At 41.9% G+C, this 27,196-nt stretch overlaps 1 protein-coding gene and 1 pseudogene across 1 annotated transcript in view; both read right to left on the reverse strand.

Moving 5' to 3' along the window:
- The window catches only part of LOC122106128 (calreticulin-like), a gene marked incomplete at its 3' end in the record, with an annotated part of 49,497 nt that overhangs the window by 19,665 nt on the left and 2,636 nt on the right, over window positions 1–27,196 (reverse strand). Inside the window, exons 2-5 of the mRNA XM_042677415.1 lie at window positions 6,156–6,257; window positions 3,285–3,488; window positions 2,325–2,419; window positions 715–924 (exon numbers count right to left, since the gene is read on the reverse strand). Of these exons, the coding sequence (XP_042533349.1) occupies window positions 715–924; window positions 2,325–2,419; window positions 3,285–3,488; window positions 6,156–6,257 (611 nt within the window). The remainder of the gene's footprint in view (window positions 1–714; window positions 925–2,324; window positions 2,420–3,284; window positions 3,489–6,155; window positions 6,258–27,196) is intronic.
- LOC122106122 lies at window positions 11,023–12,715 on the reverse strand (annotated as a pseudogene).

Genomic DNA, 27,196 nt, shown 5'->3' on the forward strand with positions numbered 1-27,196 from the left:
TTCGAAGCTTCCTTCCTTCCTTCCTTCTTTCCTTTCTTCCTTCCTTCCTTTCTTGTGCTGAGGCTTGAACTCAGGGTTTGGGAGTTGTCCCTGAGCTTTTTTGCTCAAGGGTGGTACTCTACCACTTGAGCTATAGCTCCACTTCCAGCTTTTTTGGTGATTAATTGAAGATAAGAGTCTCATGGACTTCCTTGCCTAAGCTGACTTTGAACCTCTATTCTTAGATCTCAGCATCTGAGTAGCTTGGAATTACAACTGGCTCTGTTGTGATCTGTTCTCTTTGTTTCCTCCTCTATTATATTTTAAGTCCCTAGGATAACAAGGATTATCTAAGTCATAGCTCTATCCAGTACAGCTTTCAAGAATGGAAATGAACTGGTGAATATATACTATATAATTCTTATGCCAATAACTTTATAATCAGAGATATATAGGTTAAATTGTGCTTGGGAAATCATTTCATTTTCTAAGCTTACGTTTCCTTATTCATAAAAGAAGGATAATAAGACACTGCTCACAGTCATTGCCAGAGGAATCAATATATTTTCAATAAATGTGAGTTGCTTCCTTCTCCTCCATGTTTTTGGCATATAAATGTTTAGCTGAACACTTGCTCAGTGTGCCTAGTCTCTGTCTCATTGTTCCCAACCTCTTTCTTACATGATTACAGATGAGATCCTGCCTGCTTCCCAGCCAAACACCCCCTGACCTGACCTCAGGTTTCTTATCTTCAGGATCCTCTATTTGTGGACGTTCATCCCATTTCCTTGGTTTCCGGGCATAGGGATCTTTTATTTTCCTGGGAGGCAGGAAGTCCCAGTCATCCTCTAGTTCCCCAGATATCACAAGCTCATTGTCAATTTTGACCCCATATGTAGCATTAGGGCGAAGGATCAGCGTATACAGATGAGTGTCTTTATTGATCTATAAAGAGAATGGAGCAATGAATATTGCAGGTCCATATTGAACGTCTCAGATCTCCAGCATTAAGTGTTGTCTGAGTGCTATCTCTCACAGTCACAAACACTTTCCCACAATCCTCCTCCCCTTTCTCTGGTTAATCTTACTGGAATTCCAAGACTCATTCTGCTAATACGCACTTTGGTGGTCTCCCCTAGTCTCCATCCTCCTACCACTATGAAGCTCTGCTCATTCTCTGATCTTGTCTTTTTCTGACTCTCCCATTAAACTGCAAGCTTCTCAACAGCAGGGGTCGTATATGGTTCACCTATCATGTCTGCGGCTTTTTGCATAAGATCTTCACGTACAATTCCTGTGTGTTCTTTCTCAGGAAAGCCCTGGACCTAAATACAATTTTTCCAGCTTCTCTAGATTCAGTTCCTTTGTGCTTGAACTGTGTCGTCTATCCTGCGGTGCCCCTCTTTCTCATCTCCTCATCTTTTCTTAAGCAATCGCCTCTTCCAGGAAATCTAGTGCTCCATAAAATATTATATCCTTCACAAGAACAAGTCATGAGCATCTTCAAAGCTCAGCACAGGGGAAACTTAGCCAGAAAGTATTGACTAAGCCTCCCAGTTGGGTAGGGGTCCTTCTCTGTGCTCCCAGAGTCCCTCAATAATATCATCCACAATAACTTTCCTTTGCCTGATTTTTATTTTCACTTGACTGTGAGGTCTGGGTTTTGTGTTTTACTTTGCTTTTGAAAGGAGGTATCTGACCTTGAAGTCTCAAGCCTCCAACCTCTGCCCCTGAGTGGCCAAAATTACAGGTATAAACTATCATGCCCAGCTTCACTGTGAGTTTTCTTTATTTATTCTTATTTTTTTATTGTGAAAATACTGTACAGAGGGGTTACAATTACATGGGCAAGATAATGAGTACATTTCTTATCAAGCATTGTAGCCTCCTCCTTTGTTTCCCCTTCCCATCCCATGCTCCCCCTGCCACCTCCCCTACCCACCCCACTGTGAGTTTTTTGTTCAGGGGTCATGCCTGGCTTACTCTATCACCAGGAGAATGAGCATTTAGTGAGTGCCTGTTGGAGTTGCTAATGAAATTCAACTTAGGTTTCTGCAAACTGATATCATTGAATAAACTTCTATTTCTAAATCTGGTCCACCCCACTTCCCACAGTCTTCTCCAGGATTTAGCCATGGAGAGCCAGGCTATGCCAAGTATTAAGGACCTTATATGATTTCCCGGGTTTGGATCACCTGCTTCTTTGTGAATTCCTATACTTTATAGCACTTACCTATTATGTAAAATGGAGATGATCATGTCTAATTCATAGAGTTTTTTGGAAGGAGTAAATAAATAAAATGCTTTCCTTACTCTACTAGGCTAAGGATAGTCCACATACTTACCTTGCACTTGATGGTCCTGTTGTTCACATGGTATTTTTCTTGGTGATGAAAGATTATTTTTACTTCATTGTTTCCAAAGCCACAGATATCAGGGCCTAGAAATTACATCCCAAAATAGGATTTTGCATCAATTTTAGGCAGTTTGCCTGGTCTAAAGCTGAAACTCAAGCTAGACATAGCTTGTGAAACCATCATTCCTTTCCCAGAAAGAAAGAAATGGCACTCTAAAAATTATTAGCCAGGCACTGGTAGCTTACACCTTGCTACACAGGAGGCTGAGATCTGAGGATTGCAGTTCAAAGCCAGCCCAGTCAGGAAAGTCCGTGAGACTCTTATCTCCAATTGAGCTATGGCTCAAGTGGTAGAGCACTAGCCTTGAGCACAAAAGTTCAGGTACAGAGCCTAGGCCCTGAGTTCAAGCCCTGGGACCCCCTCCCCTGCCCTGCCACACACACACACAATTCAAGATTATTTGAGAAGACTTCAACGAAGAGATAATTTACAAAGGAGAGAGTAAGACATTGAGCAAATAAAAAGTAAGTGGTATACTCAGGGTTAGTAACAGTGGAACCTACTTATTTACATTATTTACATATTTAGGTTACAAATGCCACACTCTGGACATATAGATAGCTTCCTAAATGTCACTTCTCTGACGTTGGATGTCTTTCTTGCCCTGAGGCAGAACACAATGTGTTATTCTAGTGGGTACATTTGAGTGTCTACAGCATGTACTACTGCTTCTCCTTTTCTGTGAACTGGAGAGTGTCTCCTTATACTGTAGACTTGTTAATAATACCACAGGTGTTCCCATCTCTGTGGTCTTTTAAGATTTAGGTTTACAGTTACTTGGCTGAAGGTATTGTATTACAGTGAACACATTAAAGGCTTTCTATCCCAGCTCTATCTAAACCTTTCCAACAACTCAGGGTTGATGGCAACTGCTGTCAGAGAGCTTACCAAACATGATGTAATACTTGGACTCCGAGTGCATATCTTCCTGGTTCAGGGTGGCAGGAAAGAGTTTCACATACCCACCACCACAATCGATGCCTTGCTCGTGTTTTACTGAAAACTGAACCACCAAGGTCTCATTCACATTGCTGAATGGTGTAAACCTGGCTGAAAGGGCATAAAACTTGGCATCTTCACTGGTCTGGAGACCTGGGAGCAGAGAACACAGAGACTTTGGATTGAAGTACCCCCAAAAAGCTCAGCCAGAGAGACTTTCTTGACTTTATCAATTTCTGCTATCCACACACCTTAGATCTTATTCAAGTTTCCAAGCAACTCTAAAGAGTGACCATTATCCCCACTTCATAGGTTAGAAGACTGAGTCCTGAGGAGGTAAAGTGACCTTGTAGTAAGGAACCAAGCTGGAATTATGCAGTTACTTTGTTTTGTTTCTTTGAGATGAACCAGAGATCTCAGACAAGTGCACCCCAAACTCACATTCATGCCTGATCCATTTTGGGGGTACTAGAGTTTGAATCTGGGGCCTTGTGATAGACAGATATTCTACTTCTCGAGTCATAACTTCTAGCACTTTTTGTTTTAGTTATTTTTTTCAGCAAGGGTCTCTCATTTTTATCCAGGCCAGGCTCTGACTATAATCCTCCTGTCTATGTCTACTAAATCGCTGGAATGACAGCTGTGCACTATTGCACAGAGCTTCAAGCTGGAATTTTAAGTTACCTGTGTCTGATGTTTTTTTCTATGCCATACTACCTCTGGCTTTCAGTAGAAATTTCGATATTGTTCTGCAAGTTTATAAAACAAAGCCCTGATTTTCTGAGGTATCAGGTGGCCAGAAAGAAGATTTGCTATGCACTGACTGACTCTTCAATCAAATAATATTCATTGCTGTCAGTTACAGAGCACTTAATCTTTGCATATAATTGGCTTGTTCATGTGTGTTATTGCACTTAACTCTCATTATAACCCCATGAGGTTGGCTCCGACAATATCTCTACTTTGTCATGAAGTCTTTGAGGCTAGTTCACTTATTCAGGGTCAGTAGGCCTAATTTTAGAGATATTCACCTTTACCACAAGTCTTTACCTCCTCCTCCAACAAATATCAGGGCTGCCAAGGATTTTAGACACTTTCATAGTACTTTATGGACCAACTATGCCCCAGAGAGGGAAAGGTACTTAGTCAAGATCATATAGTCACAAATAAAGACAGACAAGATACCATTCCTGGCTCTAAGGTGAGTATATCATCCTATGTTCCTGCTTCATTTACTGGTTATAGCTCTGTCACTATAGCTTTCCGTGTCTCATTTACTCAGGCAACAAAATGTGGATGATTATTCCTGCCTCATAGGGTTTCCAGTGAAGGTCAAATGAATAAGAGATATGAAAAAAACTTTGTAAAGTGTCGATATAAGAGATATGAAAAAAACTTTGTAAAGTGTCGATTTGATATATAAGGGACTTTTGTTATTCATATTTGCTGAGGGTCCTTTCCCCACAATGCCATAACATCTAGGACATGGCCTGACATAGAGGAACGGCTCATTGAATAAATATGAAATTCCATGAATGATCACAGGGCCTGGTTTAGACAAGGTCATGAGCATTTCTTACATACCAATCTCTAGTAATCACTTTCATGCCTGACATTGTGTTCAGTGCTATCTGCAGTTTTGAAGGGTACACTTCCTTTTTCAAAGACCTTGAGGGGGCTAGAATAGCCCAGGAATGCTTCCTGGAGAAAGAATTGGGAACAATGACAGTAGACCAAAACACCAAACCTGGTAGGTGGACCAGTTCAACCCCATCTGTCAGCCTCATTGGTACCCTAGGGCTCTTCCAGACAACAGGAGTGATCTAATGAAGCCCAGTAAAGAAGATACAAAGGGGACAATGACAAGCTAAGCTGTGAGGAGATCTACAGCTGTGCAAACTGTTTTGACCAGAGTCACCAAGGCACAGGTGCCCCATGGGTCACTCAGCCTCCAATTCTCTAGCTTCTAGAAACAGTTTTCCAAAATGGCTTTAAATGAGATTTAAAATGTTCAAGTAGCACATAATTCTCTCCTTTAATAAAGATGAAAATGAGATGCATAACAGTAGTCAGGAAGAAGATGGGAGATTGCTCTAGGGGATGATCAATGAATTCTATTTATAAGACAAAAGCTTTCTCAGACCAAAAACCCATGCTCATAGTCTTTGTCCTCAGCTCACTTGTCATCCACAATATTTATTTGGCCCTTATAATATCCTTGTCTAATGAGCATGGCAGGTGATGGTTATTATTTCCAGCTAATATTGAGGCTCAGAGAAAGAAAATACATGCTCTGATTATATAGCTAGGGGTAGAGGGTACTGCTGGCCCCAGGTCTGCCTGCTCTACGCCTCTACCATGGTAAGTTACACAAGAGAAGAGCAACATTTAGATGTGTTTTTCCCCTGTTTCAAATGAGAGTGCTACTTGAAAACTCTCAGGGCACTGGAGAAAGCATCACAGTCTAGTGGTAAAGAACACAGTCCCTGGAGTCAGATCCAGAATCAGATATCAGCTCCACCTTTTATGAGCAATGAGTAGAGCCTTGGGCTGATAACTCTGCCTCTGTGGGACTCATCTAAAAGGATGGGAAAATAATAGAAACCACCTCATAATGTTGTTAGAAAGATTGATAGCATATGTAAGGGCTTAGTTTTAAATGTCTGTTATATAGAGAGTGGACATTATTTTGTCTCTGGAGTGTTTATTCTTTTTCATCTACTTTTGTTTAAAGAAAAATTAACTGGTGATTGTGGATAAAGCTGATTAAAAAATCCCACCCCCCAGTCAACTGATATATTCCTAAATTCCAGTATTTACCTTTATCTTTTTCTTTGTCTCCATAAAATTTTCCTGCAGCGAGTTGAAATTTACCATAATCTGGCTGATGTTTAGATTCTACCCATCGTTTTTTCCATCCATCTATGGAGTAAAGAAGAAAAATGCAATATACAAAAATAACTTGTGTTTTCTGAAAGACAATGGAACGCAGCCAGTGCTGTCTAAAGCTTATGGGAAGGCTAAGAGTGTAACAGAGGGTGATGCCAGTATTTCTGAAGCTTCTTACTGCCCAATGCCTGCATCTCACTCTCAATGTGCCACCACAGTGAAGGACTCAAATACCTCTACACACACTCTCTTCCATGACAATTAAGGCCTGAAAATCTCCATGGGAATGTATGGTTGACAGGTATACATGTGACATTTATTTTTATAAAAGTAAAGAAAAAAATGTCCTTAGGAGAACTAGACCCTTTAAGTTGTTTGTTTGGTTTTGTTGTTGCTTGAAGGGGGTTTGTTGTTGTTTTGTTTTGTTTGGTGCCAGTTCTAGGACTTGAACTCAGGGTCTGAATATTGTTCCTTAGCTTTTTTGCTCAAGTTTGGCACTCTACCACTACCACTTGAGCCACAGCTCCACTTTAGGCTTTTTAGTAGCTAACTGGACTTAAGAGTCTCATAGAGTTTTCCTTTCAGGTTGGCTTTGAACCAAGATTCCCAGATCTCAGCTTCCTAAGTAGCTAAGATTACAAGCATGAGCCACCAGTACTTGACCCTTATAGTTATATTTAGTAAAACAAAATAATAAAATCAGTTCTCTTGGTAAAGAGATTAGCAAAACATTTTAAACTTCTTAAATTAGTAATGAGGCTAATGAACAATCAATTTCCATTTACCCTTTTTTTTTGTTACTTCAACTTTTTAAGGCTCTCTCTTGCCATTTTAAAGAGATGCTGATAAGTATGTTTTGCTTTGGCATAGATGGCATATAGACAAAGAGGCATTCTTGTGGGGATCTGGCACTTCATACAAACATTCAGTGCCTTTCTGTTTTTATGCATCAGAATTGCTGACTACCACTTCCTGGACCCACCACCATGGCCCCAGAGCAATTTGGCAGTTTGAGATGGAAGAGGCCTAGAGGATAATCTTTATTTCATCACTCTGCCGCTAAACCCACTTCCCAATAACGCAGGTCATTGCCTTTGGTCTACCATGAAAATCCCACATCAACACATATCCAATAAGAGCATTGTGAGCTGCCTCATCAGCTTCTATTACTGAAGTCTGATGACTCAGCTGCCTTCTCTGATGAAACCCAGGGGACTTAGGCTTGCTTTTGGAGGAGTTAAGAATATGTCACCCCTCAAATATGCTGCTCTGGCATGACTATTTTGAATTAAAGGCATTTGAAAAACAGCAGGTGCAAGAAGATCATTTTGACCTCAGTTCTGTTTCTTAGAAGCAGGAATGAAATTCCCATGGGAAAAATGTCTTCCCTATACAAAAGGAAAGTAACATTATTATCTTCAAGGATAGCAAGTTGCAGCTGAGGGAAATCTACACAAACAACCCTTGTTACACTGACCCTTTATCTTCCCAGTCACTTCTCTATCCAGTTCCCAGTATGATCCACACTCCCTTGCCTTATAACGTGTCATTACTTCTTATTCTTTGTCCAGTTCATTGTGTAAGTTATTGATTCTGTTTTGCTGGCTCTTCATTTCTTTAAAAGACCTACCATATTTATATAATTAAGACATAAAAAATGTATTAGATAAATTTGTGTACGTTTCCTCTGTTAATTAGGATAACTTAATTTTTAGGTCCAGAAAAAATATCTAACCACAAGAGTGAGCAAATGCAGTCATGGTAGTTAGTATTCACAATGTAGAAAATGAGCTATGCAAATATGGGCAGGGACAGGAGGGGAAAACTGGGAGAAAATGCAGGAAAGGGTGTCACTGTCCAAAAAGAAATGTACTCATTACTTGACTTATGAAAGGGTAACTCCCCCATATGACATCTTGATAATAACAATAAAATTATATATTTTTTAAATCCAAAAACTAAAATTAATGTGGTAGTGTATTGGCTTAGCATGCACAAAGCCCTGGGTTGCTCCTCACTATCAAAAGCAAAACATAAAAAAAGAAATCCTAAAAGAAAATAGATTAAAATTTTTCTTCCCCGTGCCTTCAATGGTCTTTCTTTTCTCTCTCAAGGTCTCTCTATTCAACAGGTCGCCTGTCTTGGTGGTCAGCTGTTAACTCCCTCTTTTTCTTTTCTTTTCTTTTTTTTTTTTATCAGTCGTGGGGCTTCAACTCTGGGCCTGGGCACTGTCTCTGAGCTTTTCAGCTCAAGGCGAGAGCTCTGCCACTTGAGCCACAAGGCCACTTCTAGTTTTCTGAGTGGTTTATTGGAGATAAGAGTCTTATGGACTTTCCTGCCTGGCTGGCTTTGAACTGTGATTGTCTTAAGAGAGAGCTCTCTGGAGTCTTTTTCTGTCTAAAGTAGCTGTGGCTTGTCTAAAGTAGAAGAGGATGTTGATTTTTCTGATACTAGTTAAGCCAATGAAGGATAAAGATTGATGTCAAACTCAAAAGATTGATTCCAGCCAGGCACTGGTGGTTCAAGCCTGTAATCCTGAGGACTGAGGAGCCTTAGATTTGCGAACAGTCAGCCTGGGCAAGAAAGTCTGTGAGGCTCTTTTTTTTTTTTTTTTTTGGATTTGGTCATGGAACCTGAACTCTGGGCCTGGGCGCTGTCCCTCAGCTCTTCAGCTCAAGGCTAGCGCTCTACCACTTGAGCCACAGCGCCACTTCCAGCGCCACTTCCGGCTTTTTGCTTATATGGTACTGAGGAATCGAACCCAGGGTCTCATGCATGCAAGGCAAGCGCTCTACCACTGAGCCACCTTCCCAGCCCCTGTGAAGCTCTTATCTCCAACAAACAAACCTCAAAAAGCCAGAAGTGGAGGTATGGCTCTAGTGGTAGAGCACAAGCCCTGTGCGTATAAAAGAAGCTCAGGGACAGTGCCCAGGCCCTGAGTTCAAGCCCCAGGACCAGCACAAAAAATAAAAAAGAAGAAGATTCATTTTGAAGTCATATGTGTTAGGCTCTTGTGTGGCCCTTGGAAGCCTCATTCTATTTACTTTCCTGGAAAATGCTCTGAGACTGGGTTCTTTAGTTCCATTTTGCATCTAGCAAGTGGCCAATGTAAGATTTGAACCCAGATTTATATGATTTCAAAATAGTCTTTCCTTTGGAAGAAGATACAAAGAAAAGTTCTTTATAGAAAAAAAAGTATTACAGTAATAGCTACTAAAAAGATTTTTTAAAAACATGTTTAAAACAAAAAAGAAAAAATAGCTATTGTTTAGCAGCCATATGTCAGGCATTGTGCCCGCTGCTTTGTACACGTTTCCTTACTGCATTCTCAGAATAGCCCTGTGATGAATGTTCTACTTATTCTCGTGAAAGATGGTGAAACTGAAACTCAGAATCTTGCCCAAGAACCCAGTTTGTGAGTAAGTAGGCAAGCCAGGCTTGCACCCAGGTCTACATATAACCAAAATCTGTACTCATAACCCCTACATTATACAATTTCCCTTGAGGTCATATGGGAAGCCCTTCACATACTAAAGACTGTATAAGAATCAATCATGATGGGCTGGGAAGATGGCTCAGTGACAGAGCGCTTGCCTTGCATGCATGAAGCCCTGGGTTTGATTCCTCAGCACCACATAAGCAAAAAAAAAAAAGCCAGAAGTGGCGCTGTGGCTCAAGTGGTAGAGCACTAGCGTTGAGCTGAAGAGCTGAGGGACAGCGCCCAGGCCCAGAGTTCAGGCCCCATGACCAGACCCCCCCAAAAAAAAAAAAATCAATCATAAAACTTTATGGTTTGTGAGGGATTGTTTGTATATACTATGTGTAAGATCTGTCTTCCCCACCAGCCTGGTAAGTTCCACAACTATTTTGTTCATCCCTTCTGTTTGTCTTATTATCTAACACAAAGCAAACTGTCAAAAATATTCATTGAATTACTCAGTAGGTACATACTGTGAAGACTCAGGGTCTATGTTGAGGGGGCCATGAACCCATAATCCTTTTGGGTATATAGATGTTTCTGGACTGACCAGCAGAAAACACTAGGAATAGATATGGGGGCAGAGCTGGGGAGAAAGAAGGTTCCAGAAATGGGGGATCTTCACAGGGATGCTGAGAAATGTCCTTTGTTCCTAAGTGCCAGCACTGGTGATCGTGGTCTCGGGAGTTGGTCAACATCACTCCAGAAAGCCACTCTAGGCTGGGAAGAGCATCTCTTGGCCAGAGGACTGCAGAATGGTCCATGGTTGGGCCCAAAGGGGAAGCACAAGTGGGAAGACACCCCCTTTAGATGCCAATGGTCTGTAGAACCTGCCTCTCGTTGTCATTAAGGTGGCCCGAGAACATTACGTTGCAGGGCTGCTGAGCAAACTGGCAGAGGAAGTCTGTGAGAACATACAATCATGGCTCTAAGGTTCTCAGCCATGCAAATGGAAAGAAAACTTGTGTGTGTGTGTGTGTGTGTGTGTGTGTGTGTGTGTGTGTGTGTGTGTGTGTGCTGATTGTGGGGCTTGAACTCTGGGCCTGGACACTGTCCCTGAACTTTTGTACTCAAGGCTGGCACTCTACCACTTGAGCTATAGCTCCACTTCCAGCTTTTGTTGGCAGTTAATTGGAAATAAGAGTCTCATGGACTTCCCTGCCCCTGCTGGCTTTGAGTCATAATCCTCAGATCTCAGCCTCCTGAGTAGCTAGGATTACAGGTGTGAGCCACTGGGCACCTGACTCCAGAAAACATTTTTTTTTTTTTTTTGGTTTTACTTTCCCACAGAATCTTTTTTTTTTTTTTAAATATAAAACGAAGATAAAACAAATCTCAACCCTGCAATGTGCCAGCATGTCTTGTTTCTACAAGACTCATGCTAGACCATGACTACGTAGCAAAGAGTCTTTAATAAGAGCATTTGGTTGGGAGAAATAGAAAAAGATCTCGGGGAAGCCTAGGCAAGCCCAAAGTTGAGCAACATCTCTGAACACTAGAGCAGTCCTTGTCTCTTCAGATCCTCGTATGTCTTCTTGTTCACATTTCCACTGGAGTCTTCATACTCTTCCTCAGTGTCAGGCTGCCATCGCTCTGAAGCCTTCTGCAGTTTCAACTTGGCCTACAAGGAGACAGCATCTTCAATCTGTGTCACATTAGCAAAATGAGCAGTGTTGGGTATACCCAAGCACCTCATTCCATGAGCATGACACCATTCAGCAAAGTGCCGCTGGAAGGCCTTAGGTCCTCAGTAGGTGTAGTTCCCACAAATCTCACAGTTGTAGTTGATATTCAGGCCATGAAGTTTATATAGCCAGTAGGGAATGGGTTTGCCATCCCAGCCCAGAAGCAGGTTTTTGGGATTGTAAATGATCTCATTCTCTTCATCTTCACTTTCACTCTCACTAATCTGTTCTTCTTCCTCCTCTTCCCGCTCCTCTCCTGTTCTGGCTTGCTTGCGTTGTACATTTTCATGAGTAAGTTGTTGCTGTTCCCCAAGAATCTCCACATATTCATAGATCCGGCTTCTAGGAAAGCAATGTCTTTGTTCCTCTCAGTGTCTCGCTTAGTGCCCTTTGTTTTTGGATTTTTGGCAAACAGAGAGGTGTCAAGAGACTCCAGTGATTTTCCTTTGGTGCTGAACAGCCTCTGGGCTCGTTCCTCTAGGGTCCCACCACATTTCAGGCCTAAAGCTAAGAGTGCAGATTTCAATCTGTCCAGACCCAGGGAAGCCAACTCGTTCCAGGAGGATAACGCAGAGAGGTCAAGATGGGCTCCAGCATGGGTCAAGGCATTGCTTGTCTCTTTCGGCCACCCAGGGAAGGTGCCATTTTCCCACTTCTTCTCAAACTCGTTCTGAATCTTCCCAAAAAGTTCATTTTGATCTTGAAGGGGCTTCACTCTATCTGTGTAATCCTGAAGGTACTCAAGCAGCATCTCCAGATACCTCTTATATTCTGCATTCTTCCTTTCTTTAGGAATGTCAAATAACTGGTCAAAGATGGACAAGTATGTGATATAATCCAACTTCTCGGATGCCTTCAGGTTAATGTACTTGAGGTAACAGTCATGGAGATCAAGGTAACGACCATATCCTTCTTCATCTGTGAATTCCACCAAGTTCTATGCCTCTTCACTTGGATTCTCTCGTGCCTTTAAGAGCTCTTCAAATTCCACTGACATTGGCACGCAGATCTCATTTGGGTGCTTCTGATGGAATTCTTTTATTTGCTTGAGTCTGTTATAGAATTCAGCAAACTCATTGGGTCCTGAAATAGCATTGAGCTCCTCCTTTCTTAACCCATCCTTGTCATCATATAAATCCCTCAGGTTGCCACTGACCTCCATATACCTATCTTGCATAACCCGAGTGCGGTGGTTGGAATTGATCTGGTCCCGGAGCGTAGATTTCTTAGTGAGCATCTCTTTGGCCATGACGTCCATGAGCCTTTCTTTCTCCTTGTGGTACCGCTGCTGCTGCTCCAGAATCGTCTCCATCTTCTCTCCGCCACGGAATTTCCAGAAAACATTTTTTATTCATACACTTGGCAAATGTTGCGAACTCAAGGGCACATGTTTGCTAGGCAGGTACTTTATAGCTAAGCCACTTTTCTAGCTCTTTTCTACACTGGCAGTTTTTGAGATAAGGTGTCATTCCCTGCCCATGTACATACCAGAACCTCAATCCTGCTATTTTAGCTTCTCATATATAACATAGCCACCCCCACATCCATCTTATTTTTGTTGAGATGGAATCATGTGAACTTTTCTGACAGGGCTGGCCTGTAATCTCTATTCTCCCAATCTCAGCCTCCCATGTACTTTGGGGTGACAAGAGTATGCCGCATAGCTATGGGTTAGAAAGGGGTCTTGTACATATGCCAAGGCTGATCTCAAACAGCAGTACTTCAGAGCTCAGACTTTTAAGTAGCTAGGATTACAGGTGTGGTCACTGGCATCCAGCTTGACAAATGTTAATTAACAGGCTTGTAAAAACAGCTGACTTGGCTTTATTTTAGTTTCTATTTTTTATATTTTGCTAGTATGGGATTTAAAATCAGGGCCTCAAACTTGCTAGACAAGTGTTCTACTACTATTGAGCCACACCCTTAGCCCCCCCTTTTTTTTGCTCCTTTTTTAGTTATTTTACAGATGGAGTCTTGCAATTTTGCCCAAGGTCTGCCTTCTACTGAGGACCCTCCAACCTGCACCTCTGAATAGCTGTGATCATAGGTGCATACTACCATACCTGGTTGGTTTTTGTCATCTTAACCTCACAACATCTTTGGGTGGGAGGGCGGGAAGGAGTCATATTTCTGCTGTTGTTCCTTGCTTGCGTTGCTTTGAGATAGGGTCTTGTTATTTAGCTTGGAATTCTAGGTGTAGCCCAGGCTTTTTATTTTCCTGATTCAGTCTCCCATACATCACCACACCCAGCAAACCCCTCCCCCCCCCTTGCAATTTTTTTTTCCTGGGGATCGAATCCAAGGCCTTGCATGTGGTAGGCAGGCATTCTACAGTTGAATGTACTCCCAGTTCTTTAACTCTAGCATTAAACAGTATAAAAGGCTTAGGCCAGAATGACTCTTGGTGACTATTTAATCTGACTTCCACATAATGCAGATAGGGAAACTGAGGCCTGGAGAAAGAAATGACTTGTTATAATGGACACATAGTTATTGGTTGCAGATCGGAGCCCAGTTCTTCTACACTCTGGAGCTGGGTTTATTTATTCCTGTATTCACTTTGTGTCCAGCAGAAGATTCTCAGACATGAATCTGACAAGTTCTCTTCAGGGATCTCTGAGCCTCATGGCATTTGGTGAAAGAGCTATACAAACAATACAGAAGTAAAGCAATAGTGTGATTTAGGGTAGTGACAGAAGGAAGCACAGGACAAAATAATTCCAAGAGGCGCTGACTGCATCCCAGCATTAAGGCAGATTTCAGAGAAGGCATGCCTGAAAAATGTAAAAGACATGAAGCATGGCAGAAAGGATGAGGGTGGGGCATTCCAAACAGAATGACTCGAATTTGTAAAGGCCCAGAATCATGCAACAAAAGATAGTGTTCCTATAGCAGGACTGTATAGTTTGCAGGTTGAGAGAAGGGAGGAGGTCCAAATCAAGCACAGCTTTTTTTTTTTTTTTTGTTGGTTGTGGGGCCTGAACTCTGGGCCTGGGTGCTGTCCCTCAGCTCTTCAGCTCAAGGCTAGCGCTCTACCATTTGAGCCACAGCACCACTTCTGTCTTTTTCTGCTTATGTGGTGCTGAGGAATTGAACCCAGAGCCTCATACATGCAAGGCAAGCACTCTACCACTGAGCCACTTTCCCAGCCCTCAAGCACAGCTTTTGAGTCCAAGAGAACAGTTGATTAACCAAAGTTGCTGCCATCTCTTTTCCTCTGTTAAATCTTCCTTTCAGTTGGTCAAAGAAGGGCTGGGGGCATGGTTCAAGTGTAGACCACTTGCGTAGAAAGGGTCAGATCCTGAATTTAAAAAAAAAGTACTGAAAAAATAAACACATAAATAAGTCAATATCTGTAGGTTGCCAGAAATCTGTCAAAGAAAAAGGATTGTTTTGGGGAGCTGGCACATCTAGCTGATAAATACTTAATCACTCTCAATCTGTAGCAATAAAGAAGCATGGAGGCCACATTATGATATTTCCTCTCCAATTTATCTCCATATCAGCACCGCCCCATGCCTGGCTTGTGATACAATTCAAATCAAGACAATCAAGTCTGGGCTAAGGACTCATCTCTACCTCTAGTTTCAGTAATTGTGTGCGTGTGTGTGTGTGTGTGTGTGTGTGTGAATGCATGTCAGTCCTAGGGCTTGAACTAAGGGACGGGCACTTGGATTCATGGCACTGAGCTTTTTTGCTCAAGGCTAGTGCTCTACTACTTGAACCACAGCTCTATTTCCAGCTTTCTGTGTGTGAATAATTGGAGATAAGAGTCTCATGGACTTTCCTGCCCAGGCTGGCTTCCAGTCATGATCTTCAGTTCTCAACTCCTGAGTAGCTAAGATTACAGGTGTGAGCCACTAGCACCAAATCACCAGTGGTATTTTTAACTTCCTTAATTTCTTTAAGCCTCAGCTTCTTCCTCTGTAGAAAGCTATTACTTAGCTCACAGAATTTCTGGTAGAACAATAAGAAATAACATATAATACACTGTTAAAAATGTCTTATAAAGATGACCTTTCATGATTACATTGCCATGCATACTACTTGAGAATTCTGTATGATTTTCTTCCTTAATCTTATAAATTCTGCTGAAATTAACATCAATTGTTATACATAGAAAACTACTTAGGGTTTGGCTAGATGGAAAAAAAAGTCATTTTTCCTGATTTTTTTCCCACTGGAAAATCTTGGTGGGAAAAATTATAGGTGAAGTAATTTTTTAGCACACCTATTCTACCATAGCTTATAGATGTATAGAAAAGTTGCAAGAATACTACAAAGTTGCTATATATCCCATACCTAGTTTATTCAACTATTACTATTACCATGGCTTATTTGCCAGCACCAATAAATGGTGGCTTATTATTAGCTACCATATATACTTTAATTAAATTTCCTTAGTTTTCACCTAATAATCATTTTCTGGTGCAGGATTCTATCCAGGAGGCTCTATTACAATTAGTACCATTACTCCATTGGCTTCTCTTGGTTGTGACAGTTTCTCAGATTTGCTTGTGTTTTGATTATCTTAACTTTTTTTTTGATGAGTGCAGGTGAGATATTTGGTAGAGTGACCTACCTTTATCTGTGGCTTCTCTGACACTTCCTTTGTGGTTATGTAGGGTGATAGATTTAGGGGGTGTACAACCACACAGGTAACTCGAGGATTTCCTCTCATTATGCACTATTAATAAGCACATTACCATCCAGGAGCTAGTGGCTCACACTAATAATAGCTACTTAGGAGGCTGAGATCTGAGGATCACTGTTCAAAGCTAGCCCAGGCAGGAAAGCCTGTGAAAATTCTAGTAGCCATTTAGCTACCAACAATGACAGAAGTAGAGTTGTGGCTCAAGTGGTAGAGCACTAGTCTTAAACAAAACAGCTCAGAGACAGTGCTCAGGCCCTGAGTTGAAGCCTCAGGACTGGCACACATACACAATAAAAGCATACCACCAATGGTGTTAACATTGCTCACCTTATTGGATATGTTTATGGGGTCACCTACACATTTTCTTTCCTTACTGAACACTTTATAAAGAAATCAGTATGTACAGTACATCTTTAAGGAATGGGGGAGCTATACACCATTTTCCTGTGGGCAGACAATCCATTTATATATTTGACATTCTTCTATCTGGGATTTTTGTCTAGTCATTCTTATTTATTTATTTACTCAATTATTTCTTTATATTGGTATGGACTCATAGGTATTTTTTTGTAATCCAACACCATATTGTTTATTTTGCTGCTCAAAGTATCTTTAGTCACTGAAAACTCTTTCAGTTGATTTCTGTGTCCTTTTAGCATCCTCCTATCATTTTACTTTGAACAATACTTTACTTTCTAGAACTATAAAATGTTCTATGAAAAATATAGCTTATATATTCTCTTCCCCAGGCCTAGAATCAGACAGTTATTCCTGTAAGAAGGAGCAGTTAAGTTGGGCTAAAGTGGCTCACACCCGTGATCTTAACTACTTAGGAGGCTGAGATCTGAGATAGAAGTTTGAAGTCAGCCTGGGAAAGTCTGTGAGACACTTATCTCCAATAAAACTACTCAGAAAAAGCCATAAGTGGGGACTGGGAATGTTGCTTAGCGGTAGAGTGCTTACCTAGCATGTATGAAGCCCTGGGTTCAATTCTTCAGTACCACATAAACAGAAAAGGCTGGAAGTGGTGCTGTGGCTCAAGTGGTAGAGTGCTAGCCTTGAACAAAAGAAGCTCAGGACAGTGCCCTGGCCTTGAGTTCAAGTCCCAGCACTGGCAAAAATGCCAGAAGTGGAGCTGTGGCTTGAATGCTAGAGCACTAGCCTTGAGCCAAAGCAGCTCAGGCACAGCACCCAGAGTTCAAGCTTAAGGTCCAGCAAACAACAACAAAATAACCAGACTGGTTAGTAAGTTTTTAGTGGAGAATAATATTATAGAAACCATAATATAAACTTTGGGTGTCCTATACTTTCAAAATGTTTTAATTAGATTAAATAAGGGTCAAATAAATCATAAGTATATAATTTTTTTTTTTTGGTCCGGTCGTGGGGCCTGAACTCTAGGCCTGGACACTGTCCCTCAGCTTTTCAGCTCAAGGCTAGCGCTCTACCACCTGAGCCACAGTGCCACTTCCAGCTTTTTTCTTTTGGCTTATGTGGGGCTGAGGAATCGAACCCAGGGCCTTGAGCATGCAAGGCAAGCACTCTACCACTGAGCCACCTTCCCAGCCCCAAATACATAATTTTTATGTGTGTGTTGCTGGGAATTAAACTCAGGTCCTCATGCATGCTAGGCAAGAACATTCTACTACTGAGCAACATCCCTAGCTCTGGTTTTTGTTTGTTTGTTGCTAATCCTGGGGCTTGAACTCAGGGCCTGGGCACTGTCCCTGAGCTCCTTTTGCTCAAGGCTAGCACTCTACCACTTGAGCCACAGTGCCACATCCAGCCTTTTCTGTTTATGTGGTAAGCACTCTACCATTAAGCCACATTCCCAGCCTGGTAAACAAATTTTTTTGGGGGGGTCCGATCGTGGAGCCTGAACTCTGGGCGTTGTCCATCAGCTCTTCAGCTCAAGGCTAGCGCTCTACCACTTGAGCCACAGCGCCACTTCCGGCTTTTTGCTTACATGGTGCTGAGGAATCGAACCCAGGGCTTCATGCATACAAAGCAAGCGCTCTACCACGGAGCCACCTTCCCAGCCCCTGGTAAACAAAATTTTAAGAGAGAAAAATTTAAAGTAAATTATCCAGAGACCTAGAATTAAACTTGTTTACTTATGTACTAATTCCAAAGTTTCACTACATCCCACTTTGCTGTAACTTGAAAACAAATCTTTTGCTATAACTTTAAAACAAAATAACAAAACCAGTGAGGCCATAGCTGACAAGAGGAAGGAACAGCCAGTTCTGGGGCTTGAACTCAAGGCCAGGGCACTGTCCCAGAGCTCTTTTTTGCTCAAGGATTGCATTCTCCTACTTGAGCTACAGCTCCATTTCTGGCTTTTTTTAGTGGTTAATTGGAGATGAGAGTCTCACAGACTTTATTACCCAGGTTAGCTTCAATTCTCAATTTTCAGATCTCAGCCTCCTTAGTAGGTAGGATTACACCAGTGCTTGGCTCAATCCTCTTTTAAAAGATTTCCTCCTCCCATTTATTCATCTGTTTATTTTATGGCATTCTTTTTTTTTTTTTTGTCAGTCATGGAGCTTGAACTCTGAGCCTGGGTGCTGTCCCTCAGCTCTTCAGCTCAAGGCGAGTGCTCTACCGCTTGAGCCACAGTGCCACTTCCAGTTTTCTAGTGGTTTATTGGAGATAAGAGTCTCACGGACTTTTCTGCCCGGGCTGGTTTTGAACCATGATCCTCAGATCTCAGCCTCCTGAGTAGCTAAGATTATAGACGTGAGCCACTGGCACCCGTCATCTGTTCATTAATGAGTTAATATGTCTGAGCATTGAAGAGAACAATGTTTCATCTTTCATGGAGTTAACATGCTACATGAAGAATAAGATATAATAAGACTATAATACGAATAAGGTATAATATAATACCAAGAAATATCATTTCATGAAGAAAATGAAGAGCACTAAACGATTATTTGAAACAGAATGGCCAGCCTGGGGTTTGTGATGAAATGTGAGCAGTAACTGACTGGAGAAAGAAAGGAATCATATAGCAGGTGAGCTATGCAAGCAGAATGCCCAAGACAATAGGGAAGGAGCTGGTGCTTCCTATGCACCAGTTCGATACTTTGCCATATGATTTCCATATCTCATATCATCTACTCCTCTTAGCCTTCTGCAAGGAAGTTTAGAATGATCACTTGCATTTAATGAAAAATCAGGCAGATGAGTGGATTAGGTATGTAATGCATTTGCTTAATGTGTGCAAGGATTTGGATACATTTAGCACCGAGAAAAAAAAAAAAAGAACAACAAGGTTAGTAAATTATCCAAGACCACCCACTGAGCAGATGGCAGAATCAGAACTTGAAGTCTCATGGGTCCAAGGTTCCTGCTCTTGCCTCTTCATCCCTGTGACCTCCAGAGAGATTCTTGCCATCGGTTTGTACTTGAGGCCTGGAAAGGCCAGCTGGACCAGGCCTCTTTGGTTTGGGCAGCTGTCCAAGGTGATTCTTTCCCAGGCTCAGCATATCCAAGTATCTCTGACTCACAGATGGTCTCAATTGCTTATCAGTTGGAGGCCTGAGCAGCAGGGTGTTCCTCAACCCTGCTGGGCTGTCCTCAGTGTGTCCATGCCAGCTGGGCACAGAGGCTCTTTGTCTCAGAATATCTTTCTGCCAAGTTTTCAGGGACAAGTCTAAGAGCTAAAAGAATTAACATTCACACACACACACACACACACACACCTCGTGACTCCTGCATCTTTCAGACCCTCATTTGATTTTGTGTTTTTACAATGGTCACTGCTGTCAACATGAGTCTCCCCTATTTATATAATCAATTTGATGTTTCCCCAATTCAATTTACTAACATTTCTGCATGTATTAATGGGCCAATCCGTATGCAAGATCTAGGGTTCCAAAAGCCCATGTCTCTGGAGCCACTGGTGTTATTGTCTATTGGTCATTTGACACTTGGAAGTTTGCTGCAGCAGGCAATGAATCCTTTACAGAGATTTGGGTTCTCTGCCACTGACTCATTTATCACTTTGGGAAATCACTTTTCCTCTCTGGGGCTCAATTTTCCCCTTCTACACCAAGCAGAGCAGATGCATTCTGTCATGCTGTGCAGCTATGTGGCCTCGACTAGTCTTAGGGAAATGATAGAAAAAAAGGAACCTAAATCAATCTCTGCCTCAAACCCCTTAAATGACACTGGTATGCCATATCTCTTCTCAGGACCTCAGTTTTATCATCTGTAGATAAGGGCAGTTCATTGAGCAACAGGAGTAATGCAAGAAAAATCAGTTTTGGTAGCGTATGAATCTGGATTCAAATCCTAGCTTTGCCACTTCATAGCAGTGTTACCTGGCTTCTCTGAGCTTCAGTTTCACGTCTGTAGATTTGGAAACTGTGTAACTACTTTGCAGAGATGAGGGTTAGAGTGCACAAAATACGATGCCTAGAGAACAATATGTACTTAACAAAACTTAACTGGGAATTTGGCTTAGTGGTAGATTGCTTGCCTAGCATGCATGAAGCCCTGGGTTTCATTCTCCACTGTCACATACACAGAAAAAGCCAGAAGTGGCACTGTGACTCAAGTGATAGGAGTACTAGCCTTGAGCAAAAGCAGCTCAGGGATGGTGCCTAGGCCCTGAGTTCAAGCCCCAACACTGGCAAAACAGCAAAAACAACAACAACAACAACAACACACACACACACACACACACACACACACACACACACACAAACTTACTTAAGACATCAAGTCCAGTTTAGCTGTAAAAAATAGAACTCGAATGCAATTCCCTGGCAGAGGAGAAGGTAGAGAGAACTTGAATGCAGGCTCCAAGAGGAAATGACAAGACAGAACAATAGTCTAATATATTATTTTGTTTTTAAAGAATAACATGCCAGCCAGGTGCTGGTGGTTCATTCCTGTACTCCTAGCTACTCAGAAAGCTGATATCTGTGGATTGTGGTTCAAAACCAGCCTGGACAGGAAACTCCATGACACTTTTATCTCCAATGAACTACTCAAAAAAGCTGGAAGTGGCACTGTGGCTCAAGTGGTAGAGCACTTGCCTTGAGCAAAAGAAACTCAGGGACCGCACTCAGGCTGAGAATTCAAGCCCCAGGACTAACAATGATAACAACAACAACAACAACAACAACAACAACAAAAGAGTAACATGCCTAGAATCCTAGCTCCTCAGAAGCTGAGATCTGAAAATCATGCTTTGGAGCCAGTATGAGCAGAAAAATTCAAGAGACTAATCTCCAAATAATTAGCAAGAAGCCAGAAGTACATATACGGCTCAACTCATACAGTGTCAGTTGAGTGGACAAGAGTGTAAGGCCCTACATTCAAGCTCCAGAACTATCAAACATTAAAAAAAATAAAATAAAATAATCTGAAATCCCATTGTTTACATCTGCATTTTGGTATATTTTCTTCTCTCAGTTTTTCTTTTCTTTTCTTTTTTTTTGGGTCCGGTCATGGGGCCTGAACTCTGGGCCTGGGCGCTGTCCCTCAGCTCTTCAGCTCAAGGCTAGCGCTCTACCACTTGAGCCACAGCACCACTTCTGGCTTTTTTCTTTTTGTTTATGTGGTGCTGAGGAATGGAACCCAGGGCCTCAGGCATGCAAGGCAAAAGCTCTACCACTGAGCCACCTTCCCAGCCCTTCTCTCAGTTTTTCTACACACCTGATATACTTTACATAATGATAGTATCATGTAATTTTGTACATTTTACATCTAATTTAGATCAGAAACATTTTCCTGTGATATTAAAAAAAATTGCCAAGCATTTAATGAGTATATTATACTTTCCTTAATTGTATTCCTACTATTTATTGGGCACTTATACTGGGCCTGCAAAGGTTTCCTATTACAAATAATGCTCACATTATTTATATATTTTATGCCCAGAAAATGGGCATGCCTAGTTATTCCATTAACGGAAAAGAATATCCCCAGGAATAAAGTTACCTGAGAAAAGGGCCTGCACCTTTTTAAGATTGTTAGTCAGTATTGCATAGTGTAGCTTTCAAAGACTATACTCACAAGTCAAGTGGTACTCGGGTGCTGACGCATGATGGGAGCAACAGAGGCTGGTGAGACCTTGCCTCAATCCATTAGGCTAGGGGCCTAAGGAGAGGCTGATTCCAGAGCAGGGGTAGATAGCTATTATAAATTACAGGTGAGGAGCTACTTGTGGAATCCTCCATGCTCTCACTCATGCTGTACCTGCCTCGCTCTGATTAGCTAGGAGTCCCAGTTCCTCCCACTACTGGCTGAAAACTGGTCCCTTGCTCAGTCTCCCTTCTCTCTCAGACTCATCATCCTCCTGTTGACTTCACTGTCTCCCCAACAACCCATCCAGCACTTTGACTTTGACTCCAACTTAGCCATTTACCCCTAAATTCACATTCTGGGACTTAGTAGCCTCAGAAAGGGCTTTACTCTCAAACTCAAACACCCACCTCTGTGGCCTCCTATTCTATATATTTCATATTCTGTTCTTGGTTCTTAAGTCACACATGTGTGCACACACATGCACACACATACACCAATTTCTTTTCAGCCAACTGGCCTCTTTTTTTTTTTGTCAGTCGTGGGGCTTGAACTCTGGGCCTGGGTGCTGTTCCTCAGCTCTTTAGCTCAAGGTGAGCACTCTGCTACTTGAGCCACAGCACCACTTCTGGTTTTCTGATGGTTTATTGGAGATAAGAGTCTCACGGACTTTCCTGCCTGGACTGGCTTTGAACCACAATCCTCAGATCTCAGCCTGTGCCCAGCTCTGCCCATCTTTTATAGTCCTTCCTTCCATCTTTCTATAAATACTTTTTGGCAGTATTTACAGCCTATGCTTGGTAAGAGTCTCACAGCCTTTCCTGCCTGGCTGGCTTTGAACCTCAATCCTCAGATCTGGACCTCCTTAGTAGCTAGAATTATGAGCCTCCACACCTGGCTAAATACCTTCTATGCACTAGGCATTGAATCAGGTGCAGGGGTCGTAAGTGGAAAGAGATATAGATCCTAATTCCTTTCTGGAGAACTCCCACCATGCACCAACTACTGTATTATGTATCCCAAATGATCTACACTCGTTCAGCAAGAATTCTCCAAACCATAACCTCCACTAGCTGCATTCACTTCTTAAGCTCTCATTCAACCCTTGCTCCTACCGTAGTCAGGCTTCCAGCCCCACCGCGGTGAGTCATCAAATGCATTTCCTAACAACACAGTGAATGCTTTCCAGATTGTGCCTTACTTTGCCTCCCAACTACTTTCTTTCTGATTTTTTTTGTTTTGCAGCCCAGGCAGACCTTGAACTGATAATCTCCCTACTTCAGCATTTCCAGTTCTGGCATTACAGGCATTAACCTCTTCACCTGGCTCATTGCTTTTTTGTTACTGTTGTTTTGAGTTAGGGTCTTACAGTTCAGTGACTCAAATTCACTAGTAGCTTAGGGTAGCTTTGAACTTGCCTCAACCTCTGGAGTACTGATAGTAAAGGCATTTGTCATTTGCATAGCATTTCTTTTCTTTTTAATTAATTAATTTTTTGTGTGGTGTTGGGGTTTGAATTCAGGGACCTTGAGCTTGCTAAGCAGATGATAATATAACTGGAGCTGTGCCTCCAGCCTCCTTTTGTTTTAGCTATTCTTCAGATAGCATCTCAAGTGGGACATCCTCAGACATGAAGTCTTCCTACCTACAGCCTTCCAATAGCTGGGATCCCTACATCACATATCATCATATCTTGTTTATTTTGATTACATATGAATTATATCTTTTAAAAGTTTAAAAACTCAATCCAAATAAAGGAATAGAATATAATGGCATGTATGAAGGAATAATTTTGATAGATAAGAAAAGCCCCTCTTATGAGACATTTAAGCAGAAAACTGACTGATGAGAAAAGGCAAACTATGTGAAAATCTAAAAGAAGAATAGTCTCTAGGCAGAAGTTATAAGAATTGCAAAGGCCCTGAGATGGAATTGAACTGGCAGTGTCAGAAACAACAAGGAAGCCAAGCAGGAGACAAGAATGATAGGTAGGTAGGAGACAGGTCACACAGTTTATGCAGGTCACAGAAAGATGGATGGATTTTACTGTAAATCCAAACTGAAGACAGTTGAGGTGTCTATGTTCCAAATTAAGACTGTCTAATTTATACTTCATGTATACACACACACACACACACACACACACACATATATATCACATATAATATATATATATATATATATATATATATCTTCATAGATATATCAGAAGAAATTGGGAAGCCGAAGTAGCAGAGAGGGCATTCGAGTTAGCAAGGTATCTACATGAGGGATGATATTTGGTTGGACAGGCTAAGTAGTGATATGGTAGGTAAGTCCTAACATCATGAATATATTTTGAAAGGAGGGTCAATTAGACTAAATGAGGGAATGAAGAAAATAAAATAATCAAAGATGGCACTTAGATTTCTTTACTTTTTTGTCTAAATTACCAGGAGAGAGTTGGGAGGGATGGGGGAGAATGATGACAGGAGTGACGTAACTCAAGCTGCATTGTACTTATAAACTGATGTGTTAAATGGTAATCCCTTTGTACAACTACTTAAGAATAATAAAAATATAATTAAGGAGAGAGATAGAAATAAGTCTGAAGGAGAACACCTAAGTTGTGTTTTCAACATGCTACATCTGAGATGCTAATTAATTAGTGAGTATCTAGTTTACATACCAACCTCTTACTTATGAGCGTGGACAGAACAAGTCAGTGTCTAAATCTTTCCAGTATGGAGTCCCCTACCTGTGCTGAATTTCTACACTCAGGATATGCATTGGAAACTTGAGGATGACTCTACTAGTCAACTCTATTCAGCCAGTGAGCAAAAGTTCTTAGCATGGATCTCTGACCTTTCTCTTTTTAGCCTATTAATAACATTATTCCTTTAGCCTAGGCATCTGACCTCAATAGATACATATATCTCAGTCCTCCTACAGAAAGATTTCTTTAACCTTCTCCTGTTAGTTTTGGTGTATTAAAATTAAGCCCAATCTGGATGCAAGTCACACACACACACACACACACACACACACACACACACACACACACACACACACACACACATTTCAGTCCAATCATTCAGTAGCATATCTCTCTAGAGCAGATACTGAATTGGATATTGGAAACACAGAAGAGACTAAGAGGGGCACATGACCACAGAGTGAGCAGGGCTGATATGATAAACTCAGATGTAGAGCGGGCGGGGCAAGGCAAGCTTCCTGGAGGAGCCAATGGCAATGCCCTGCAAAGCTGCTCTTTGTGCACATAACTGCTACCTAATTACATTCATGAAATTGGCCTCATCAACTGTCTTGGAGCTTGGGGTTTGAAGCGACTCTTTTCCAAGGAGCTTTTCAGAAACCTTTCTCAGTAAAGCCCTTGGGCATTTCACTCCTGCCACAATGAACAAGTGAAGCTCAGTCCTTTGGGGAAGTGGCTGCAGGTCTTGGCATGTTCTCTTTGCTTTTGACAGGAGGAATCAGGGAGTGAATAAGAGCCAGGCCTGGCAGGGAGGGGAGTCCAGGAGCTAAGAGTGAGAATTTGAATTTGGCCTTATTGAGTTTACTACAAGAGATGGCCAAGGCCAAGCAAGAAATGGGAAATCACCAACCTATCCTGGGAAGGAGCTTGATCCTTGTTTTTGGTTTGTTTGTTTTTATAGTGTTTTGTATTTTGTTGTTGTTGTTGTTACTGGTTGTAAGACTTGAATTCAAAGCCTGGGTGTTATTCCTGAGCTTTTTTGTTTTGTTTTGTTTTTTTGGGGGGGGTTCGGTCCTGGGGCCTGAACTTGGCCTGGGCACTGTCCCTCAACACTTCAGCTCAAGGCTAGCGCTCTACCACTATGAGCCACAGCGCCACTTCCAGCTTTTTTCTTTTTGCTTATGTAGTGCTGAGGAATCAAATCCAGGGCCTCAGGCATGCAAAGCAAGCGCTGTACCACTGAGCCACTTTTCCAGCCCCTCCTGAGCTTTTTTGCACAAGACTAGTGCTCTACCACTTTGAGCCACAGCACCACTTCTGGTTTTCTGGTGGATAATTGGCAATAAGATTCTCATGGACTTTCCTGCCCAGGCTGACTTTGAACGTGATCCTTAGATCTCAACCTCCTGAGTAGCTAGGATTATACACATGAGCCACTGGCAACCAACAAGTCTTGGTTTTTGTTGTTTTTTTTTTTTGAAAAGGTTCCTCCATAGCCAGTCAATGGGCCTTTTTTTTTCTTTTTATTATTATCTTTAAGTAGTTGTACAAAGGAGTTGCCATTTAACAAAGCAGTGTATGAATACCATATATTTGATTAGTGTCACCCTATTCACACATCCCTCCCCTCCTCATCCCTTCCCTCATTCTTCTTAATTTTATGGGATACCCATTGGGTTCTTGTCTACATTTTCCCACTCTTCTCCTTTTCATTCATCCTTTCCCCTTGAGCCTACTGAAAGTCTAAGATCCTGAACTTTGATTTTGCCTTCCTAAGGAATTACACTACTTGAGATTTCCTTTGGATCTACCATATTTCAGTTAACACACTTGCATGCATTTGCCTACCGCCCAACATATTTCATGGGGCTTCTTTTCCATTCTACTCTTCAGCCAACTCCTCGACGATTTTCCTATCTGCCTCCTCCCGTGGGTTCCTAGCACTCCCACTCTAGAATATCGCTCCAATGTTCACTAACACTGTAATAACCTCCTAGATAGTTTCCCTGTTTGTAACCTCAACTTCCGGCAGCTTTCCCAGTCCATCTCCACAGGCATGCAACATGCTCTTCCTAGGACCCAGAACAGATTTTTTTTTTTTTTGCCAGTCCTGGGCTTGAACTCAGGGGCCTGAGCACTGTCTCTGGGCTTCTTTTTGCTCAAGGCTAGCACTCTACCACTTGAGCGACAGTGCCACTTCTAGCCTTTTCTGTTTATGTGATGCTGAGGCTTCATGCATGCTAGGCAAGCACTGTACTGCTAAGTCACATTCCCAACCCCCCAGAACGGATCTTGTTTCTCTTTTTCACCAGCTCCCCCACAGCCTTCAGAAGTGATCTCTCCAGCCCCCCATCTCCTCTCCAGGCTTCCCTTTACTATCTTCTCTTTACTCTTGCAAGCTCCCCGCAGATGCTACCAGAG

This window comes from Dipodomys spectabilis, unplaced genomic scaffold (genome assembly GCF_019054845.1).
Source record: "Dipodomys spectabilis isolate Male_0828 unplaced genomic scaffold, ASM1905484v1 ptg000002l, whole genome shotgun sequence".
Taxonomy (NCBI): domain Eukaryota; kingdom Metazoa; phylum Chordata; class Mammalia; order Rodentia; family Heteromyidae; genus Dipodomys; species Dipodomys spectabilis.